The sequence below is a fragment of the Salpingoeca rosetta genome, assembly GCF_000188695.1.
Source record: "Salpingoeca rosetta unplaced genomic scaffold supercont1.12, whole genome shotgun sequence".
Lineage (NCBI taxonomy): Eukaryota > Choanoflagellata > Craspedida > Salpingoecidae > Salpingoeca > Salpingoeca rosetta.
In genome coordinates, this window is record NW_004754922.1 from 1,256,447 (window position 1) to 1,263,946 (window position 7,500).

General features: G+C 54.8%; 3 protein-coding genes across 3 annotated transcripts in view; 1 reads left to right on the top strand and 2 right to left on the bottom strand.

Annotated features, from left to right (window-relative positions):
• The window catches only part of PTSG_05343 (uncharacterized protein), a gene marked incomplete at both ends in the record, with an annotated part of 7,645 nt that extends 3,891 nt beyond the window's left edge, over positions 1 to 3,754 (bottom strand). The window contains 10 exons of the mRNA XM_004993859.1: positions 264 to 398; positions 627 to 736; positions 904 to 1,098; positions 1,389 to 1,514; positions 1,700 to 1,806; positions 2,181 to 2,313; positions 2,522 to 2,700; positions 2,867 to 3,005; positions 3,221 to 3,355; positions 3,572 to 3,754. Coding sequence (XP_004993916.1) covers positions 264 to 398; positions 627 to 736; positions 904 to 1,098; positions 1,389 to 1,514; positions 1,700 to 1,806; positions 2,181 to 2,313; positions 2,522 to 2,700; positions 2,867 to 3,005; positions 3,221 to 3,355; positions 3,572 to 3,754 — 1,442 coding nt within the window. The remainder of the gene's footprint in view (positions 1 to 263; positions 399 to 626; positions 737 to 903; positions 1,099 to 1,388; positions 1,515 to 1,699; positions 1,807 to 2,180; positions 2,314 to 2,521; positions 2,701 to 2,866; positions 3,006 to 3,220; positions 3,356 to 3,571) is intronic.
• A 56-nt stretch (positions 3,755 to 3,810) lies between these two features.
• PTSG_05344 (uncharacterized protein) lies at positions 3,811 to 5,681 on the top strand. Its single transcript, XM_004993860.1, has 5 exons — positions 3,811 to 4,227; positions 4,562 to 4,652; positions 4,799 to 4,909; positions 5,118 to 5,191; positions 5,404 to 5,681. The coding sequence occupies exons 1-5, from the start codon at positions 3,986 to 3,988 to the stop codon at positions 5,411 to 5,413; spliced, it is 528 nt and encodes a 175-aa protein (XP_004993917.1). The 5' UTR covers positions 3,811 to 3,985; the 3' UTR covers positions 5,414 to 5,681.
• PTSG_12299 (uncharacterized protein) overlaps positions 5,587 to 7,500 on the bottom strand; it is a 5,761-nt gene continuing 3,847 nt past the window's right edge. Inside the window, exons 10-15 of the mRNA XM_004993861.1 lie at positions 7,322 to 7,421; positions 6,911 to 6,980; positions 6,688 to 6,747; positions 6,360 to 6,423; positions 6,034 to 6,183; positions 5,587 to 5,850 (exon numbers count right to left, since the gene is read on the bottom strand). Coding sequence (XP_004993918.1) covers positions 5,752 to 5,850; positions 6,034 to 6,183; positions 6,360 to 6,423; positions 6,688 to 6,747; positions 6,911 to 6,980; positions 7,322 to 7,421 — 543 coding nt within the window. The 3' untranslated portion in view covers positions 5,587 to 5,751. The remainder of the gene's footprint in view (positions 5,851 to 6,033; positions 6,184 to 6,359; positions 6,424 to 6,687; positions 6,748 to 6,910; positions 6,981 to 7,321; positions 7,422 to 7,500) is intronic.

Genomic DNA, 7,500 nt, shown 5'->3' on the forward strand with positions numbered 1-7,500 from the left:
GTGTGTGTGTGTGTGTGTGTGTGTGTGTGTGTGTGTGTGTGTGTGTGTGTGCGTGTGTGTGTGTGTGTGTGTGTGTGTGTGAAAATGAATGTGTGCGTTTAGGGGTTTGAATGTGTGAGTGTGTGTGATATGAACGTGTGTTCGTGTTCAAGTCCACTCTCATGGCAACCCGGCATCAAAACTCAGACCCGCTGCTTCAAATCATCACCACGTACACGCATCCTCACACCCACTAGAAGCAAGCTTCGCATGCACGTGCTCACCAGTGCCCCGGCCGCCACGCCTGCACAATTGCGCCCGTTGCGTTGACATATGCGTGCGAGTGCGGCAGCAGCTGCTGGGAATACTGCAGACCGGCCGGAATTCGATACGTAAACGCACCGCCGCCACTCGTGTTGCTGTTGTGGGGGCGAGTGGTTTGTGTGCGTGTGTATGTGTGATGTGTAGAATGGTGAGCACATGGGTTGCACGCATTTGATGGTGAGATTCACCAACATACAAACATATCAAACACACACACACACACACATGGACACACACATGAAACACGCACGCACACACACATGGACACACATCAAACAAACACACACACATACAACAAAGTGTGCGCGAGTGTTGCAACTGACGTGCTGCACCAATATCCCTCTGGTGGTGTGAAGGAGTCGCATGTGCCGCCAATGCCCAGCACAAAGTGCTGGAATTCGTCCTGTTCAAACGAGCGGTTGGGCGTATCAACCTGTCAAAAGGCGCCAAGTCGCCGGATGCGTGAGAGGAATGGAGGATGAGAGAGGTAAACTGAAGAGAGAGAGGAGGGGGGGGGCCTTAAGCTCACACACGAAGCAAACTCGAACCATACTCGAACAAAACCCAACGCAAACCAAACCAAACAGAACACGCGCGTACCACGATGTTGGTCTGGGGCAAGTCCCCATGCAAGCGGCCAAACCATGCCGTGTGCGCACTGATCCACCCCTTTGGAAACAGGTCGCGTTCGGGGTTTGCGTCGGGGTAGCGTGCACGGATGGCTCGCTCGCCATTGACGCGCAGGCCCGTGATGGCGGCGGGCGGATGCGGAAGCGCCGCTGCCCAGATGTTGCGCTGCCAGTAGGGTGGTTGCATTGAGGAGAAGGAGGAGGAGGAGGTGGTGGTGGTGGTGGTGGATGGGGTGGATGGGGTGAAGGGGAGGGTGGGACGCAAATGCAGTGAGTGTGTCAAATGCAGTGAGTGTGAGTCATGCAGAGTGTGTTCAACTGAGTCTGTGTATCCTTAAGCGAGTGGATTGTCGAACGTGAAATTGAGGCGATATGTGCTGGCAGCAGCAGGCAAAGATGAGTGCATGACATGCTTGGAATTCTATCCATGACAATATCCCTTGCAATACACTTCACTCCCTCACGTGACTGGCCCCACTGCCTCATCGATGTGCTGTACGCGTGTCCAGAGACGTGCCCCGTCTGCTGCACAGTCGACCACACGCCGTCCGTGCGGAAGAAGCAGTCCAGCTCGTACCCTTTCTGAGCACCCAAACACACCGCGCGAGCGTACATGGACGTGAGTAGGGACATGTTGCGTGTGCATGTGTGCGTTCGTGTGTGCGCGTGAAAAACGTCTGCGCTTGTAAGACTTCTATTCCACGTCAAACGCACACACACGCACACACATCCACACACGCACACAGAGTCGTACAAGAACAAGGCACCTGCTTGCTGTCATGCCATGTCCAGACGTTGCACCGTGGATGGTTCTTGCAGGCGGCCTCGCACGCCTCCGGCGTCGCCGTCTTGTTGTAGATGTACACGGGTTGGGCTGCGCGGCATGCATGCAGGCAAGAGATGCGGAACGGTATGAGGGCGCACGGAGAAGCGGTGTTGATGGCGGCAACGCAGACCAAACAGAGGGCACGGCACGTCGCTGGTGGATGTTGATAGCGCAACACCACCGTTGACAAATGCCATAAGCAGCAGTAGAAGTAGCAGCAGCAGTAGCAACAACAACAACAACAACAACAACAACAACAACAACAACAACAACAGCAGCAACAACAACAACAACAACAACAACAACAACAACAACAACAACAACAACAACAACAACAACAACAACAACAACAACAACAACAACAACAACAACATCATCATCATCATCATCATCATCATGCCACTGCGATTTGTGGTGCGTACATGCGTTGTGGGTTGAAGGGGCGCCATACACGGCGTTTGTGTTCTGGTGCACGTCCCATGTGACATTGCCTCGCGTCACGTTGAACGGCAGCCACTGCAGCTCGCCAAGGTGAAGAGCTCCCGTGATGATGGCCTTATTGGGGTCGCGTGGGACGAGGGGAGACGTTGTTGTCAGAATGGAGTGAGGAACACATCGTCGTCGCCAAAGTTCATGTCACACACACACACACACACACACACACACACACACTCTCTCTCTCTCTCTCTCTCTCTCTCTCTCTCTCTCTCTCTCTCTCTCCTCTCCCTCTCTCCCTCCCGTCTCTCTCTCCCTCTCACTGCACCTTTTCGCCGTTGTAGTTCTGCAAGGTGAGGCCGCTGTCGCTGCTGCCAAGATGGAGGGTGCTGTCGAAGCGGTGCACGCCACCACGCAGCGCCACCGTCCCCGGCTGCAGTGACGCCGGCAGCCCGCGTGTCGCCTCAACAGCTCGAAGCACAGTGCGGAACGGTTTGGCCAACGTTCCTGTCACAGTGCAACAAATGCATACATGTTAATAACAAAACGTCGCATCTCAGTATTGATTTGCACAGCAAAGGCATGTGGGTCAACAACCGCAGCCATGGTTGATGTGCACGTGACACGCCGCTGATTTGACATGAGAGCGAAAAAGCATAGACGAACGTCACACCTGGGTTGGAGTCGCTCCCGGCGACTGCGTCAACATAGAAGGTGTTGGCATCCGAGGCGTGCGCTGGAAGCGAAAACGTGGACAAGGAAGATGGTTCGGCTGGCCTGAACCCACCCAAGCTCTCGCCACATTGCTCCAGCTAACAAAACAGGTAGCATCGTGCGGTTGTTACGTGTGTTTACGTGTGTGTACAGGTGTGGAGTGAGGATGTGTAAATGTGTGGATGTGTGGATGAATGGATGTGTGTGGATGTGCGCGCGCATACTCGTGTGAACGTTTGGAAGTTGCGTGACGCACGGAGAGCAAGAGTGAATCGTGCATCGCTTCTGCTTGATGGTGTCTCTCGTCGTGTACCTGCAGCGCGTCAAAGACGGCGCGCAGGTTGGGCTGACTCGGCTGCAGCTTCTGCGCGTATTTCCAGGCGGCCTTGCGCCAGTCGCACTCAAAATCGGGGTCCACGCCACGCGGGGGCAAGCGATCGTACGGGTTCTGCGAGCATGCAAGAGAGGGTCGATGACAGATTCAGTGTTGTAGTGGCTGCGGTCGTGTTTGTGGTCAAAGTTTGCTGTTTGCATTCGTTTTGCCTGCCAATATGCTTGTTGTCACGACCACAAACACCAAGCACGAACAATGACAGCACTGCAGCCATCAACACCAACACAAGCACAAACACATAAACACAAACAAACACACACCCACACGCACCGTGGGATCAAAGAGGCCCATGGGCCCGACAGAAGAGGCGTGCTCAATCCATTCTGCACTTGACTTGTTCCCTTGCGTTGCAGCGTCTGCAGCATCTGCAGCGCTGCTGACTGTGACCACCACCAACAAACCCCCAAACAGCACTGCTGCCACAGTGCCACTGACCACAACCCTGCTTCTCATCATCGTCCTGATCCTTTGGGGAGGGGTGAAGTCCTGAATATTTGCGGTGTCACCATCAATATTCCAGCCAAAGACGACACAGTCACACACACGCTTTGCTCTTGCACGTCCTTTCACCGCACGACGTCTCACAAGCAAGACAGCGCCACTCACGACACAAACAACAGACAGCAACAACAACAGCAACAAGAGCAAGCACCTGAACGACAACAGACGGCAGCAGCATCGGAGATGTCGTCTCGAAAGGGCGCGCGAACGGTCGTCGAAGAAGAGGATGATGATGGCCAGGAAGAGGATGAGGTTGAGGAAGAATGGCTGGAAGAGGACGAGATTGAGACGGAGGGTGCGAGGCGATTCCATGGCCAGGGCCGGACACCTGCTGGCGTCAGCGATAGTGGAGACACCTCGCTCGACTTTCGCTTCCTCGCAGGCCCACTCTCCACCACCTTCTCCGTTGGCACCCTCACGGGAGCGTGAGTACATTTCCATTTTGTGCACGATTGCTTTTGTGTGTTTGTGTGTGCGGTGCATGTGTGTGTGTGTTTGTGTGTGTGTGTGTTTGTGTGTGTGCGTGTGTGTCTGTCTATCTGTCTGTCTGACTGACTGACTGTCCGCCTGTCTGTCTCTCTGTCTCTCTGTCTCTCTGTCTCTCCCTCTCTGTCTGTCTCTCTGTCTCTGTGCTCGTGAACATGTACGCACACACACGCATGTGCACGACGTGTGTTTCATTTCAAAGCACAGATCATATTCCCCATATTTCACCGCGTGTGTTTCGCTTCTTAATCTCCCCATCTTCCATGTGCATAGGTGTGCTGCATCTGCCGTGAAGAAAGTGGGGCGCATGTCTGCAGGCTTCATTGGCGCAGGCTTTCTCGCTCTGCAGCTCCTCGCATACAAGGTGTGCGTGTGTGTGTTTGGTTTGTTTGCTTTCCGTTTTCATTGATGGGCCCAGCTTGGGCGTGCGTGAGAGCCTGCTGACTGTTGCTGCATGCACATGCTGCTGTTGTTCACACACGGATGTATGCACTGATGCTGCACTGGTAGGGGTACGTAACTGTGCACTGGGACAAAATTGAGCACGATGTCACATCCATCCTCGACCGCGATGGCGACGGCAAAGTGTCGCAAGCCGATCTCCAATACTGGCAGCACCAGGTGACCCTAGCAGCTCAGCTTCGCCCTGCTCGTATCCACTTTGCTTGCGTCTGTTCGAGCTGTGATTTGTGCGTCGCCCTTGCCTCATCTGTCCATGTACCTGTCGTACACGTGCTCGTGTGCTCGTGTGCTCGTGTGCTCATGTGTTCGTGTGCTCGTGTGCTCGTGTGCGTGTGTGCGTTTATTACCTCTTGATTTGATGTGCTAGCTGGCGAAGATGGCGACGTTCCAGCTGCCGGCGTCCATGGCCGGCTTTGGTGTCGGATTCGGCCTCGGCCTCAAGTGCGTCGTGTTGTGTTGTGTTGTGTTGTGTTGTGTTGTGTCGCTGTGCTGTGGTGTGTCATCATGCCGTGTGCGCACGTTGTTCACGCTGTGCCTTCAATATGCGTTTCCTGTCGGCACGTCCCGCACACACACGCACACACATCTCGCATATCATGTGTTGCTCATTATCGCTCGTTCACACACGTTTCCAACCCTTCTCCCTTCTCCAGGTACCTGTGAGCAACAGACTGCAGCGTGACTCGCAGCATTGTGCTGGCTGTACACCGTCTCGTCTTCGACCTTCACACACGTTACCGGCTCAACCAATCCAATCTTGCTTCTTCACTCAACGGAATTCACTTGTATGCATGACTGCATGGCTTACATTGTGCTGATTTCTACCCATGTCGTTGTTCGTGTTGTTGTTCTAATGGATGGTCCAACTTATCAAGCATAAAGCACAACAATGTTCCAAAACACACGCGTCAAGCACAACATACACAAAGACACAAACACAAAACAGCAAGCGAGCGGCAAACACACACACACACACACACACACACACACACACACACGAGCTAGCGCGTGCTCCGAGCGTTGTTGTTGTTGTTGGTGCGGTGGTTGCGTTTGGCGCCATTGCCCTGCCCGCCCTTGTTGCTGTACGCGTTGAGAGCGCTCTGCAAAAAGTTGAGGCAGGGGGATAGAGGAGAAGGTGTTGACAGTCACACAAATGGTGAACGGAAGCAGGGATAAATGAACACCAACGCGATACTGCACACACACACACACATACACACACACACACGCACACGCACACGCACACGCACACGCACACGCACACACAGAGGCACCAAACCAACCTGGAATGCCTTGTCTGTCGGTGTCTTGAGGACCTCGCGAATGGCCATGGTTGCGTAGCAGGACACGTCGAGTGTGAAGCCGAGAATCAGCGCACGGTACTGTCCTGTGGGCACATTCGGGTCAGGCAGCGTCTTGCCCTCAGCAGCAGCCTGCGACAGCCGGGATGTGATTGCACGTGAGCGCATGTGCATGCAGGCAAGGGTTGCATGTGTGCGTGTGCGTGTGCGTGCGTTGAGTATGCATGCGTGTTGCTGCACCAACATCCTGCTCAATCACCCTCCCCAACCATGACTTGTCGAGCAGCAACGATGATGCGTGTGTTCACCTGCAAGCGGTCGATGGGCGACTGCAGCAGCGGCACCGTCACGTCATCGTAACGCATCGTCCGCCTGAGCAGCAACGAAGACACCAGCAGCAGCAACAACAGCAGCACCAGCACCAGCAGCAATAATAGCAGAAACAGTAGCAACAGTAACAGCGAAAAAGCAGTAACAAGCGGCAATACACAATGAGAAGAACACAAGTCACACATGGTGTTGTGGAGGGTGTGCAAGTTGGGGTGGGCGGGCATGAGGTGCCAGCAAGCGAGCGCATGCAAGCAAGTGAGCGCAAGCAAGTAAGCGAGACCAGGCTGCATGCAGGGTTGATCTGACCATGTGACGTTGCCTGGCAGCGTGATCATGTAACGCAAGTCCCCATTCAGCACACACTCCCTGCAGGCAACACGACATGACGTGAGCAGAGGTGGCATGGGCAAGGGGAGTCGGCGGTGACACAGGACAGAGAAGGCCGTGTATGCCTGCAAGCAACCATCATCCTCCACCACTGCCACCGCCAGCACCACCACATGGCCACGTTGGGTGGCGGGGCGCGTACAGGATGTAGTGCGGCAGGTTGTCAATGTCAAGCCCGTCCTCCGCCAGAACAGACGCGTACATGTCCCGAACTGGCGCGATGATGGCAGAGGTGGTGGCAATGGTGATGGTGATGGTGATGGTGATGATGATGGTGGTGGTGGTGGTGGTGGTGATGGTGATGGCAGAGGTGGTGGCAATGGTGGTGGTGATGGTGGTGGCAATGGTGATGGTGATGGTGGTGGTGGTGGTGATGGTGATGGTGATGTTGTGACAGTGGTGGTGGCAATAGTGGTGACGATGTTGTGACATTGGTGGTGAACGAAGCGATGTGACAGAAACGTCAGTAGCAGTCTCCAAGTCCATGGTACGCATGGTACGCGGCGCCATGTTCCAACACGACCAGCGCGACCACCACCGCCGGCTGCCTCACCTTCGTTGTTGGGATATGGCACGTCCTGGCCCGGGATGGGCATGAGCACATCGTGGATCGTGTACTTGTGCAGCGTCTCCGCCGTCACCGTCACGGCATGCTGTTGGTGGTGGTGATGGTGATGGTGATGGTGATGGTTATGATGGTGTGTGTGTGTGTGCAAATGTGTGTGTGGTGGT

Bases quoted from the DNA above. Each gene is read 5' to 3' on its own strand.
- PTSG_05344 (XM_004993860.1), top strand. From the start codon at position 3,986: ATGTCGTCTCGAAAGGGCGCGCGAACGGTCGTCGAAGAAGAGGATGAT. The intron at 4,653-4,798 runs GTGTGCGTGTGT...CTGCACTGGTAG, and splicing joins TGCAGCTCCTCGCATACAAG to GGGTACGTAACTGTGCACTG. The intron at 4,910-5,117 runs GTGACCCTAGCA...TTGATGTGCTAG, and splicing joins TCCAATACTGGCAGCACCAG to CTGGCGAAGATGGCGACGTT.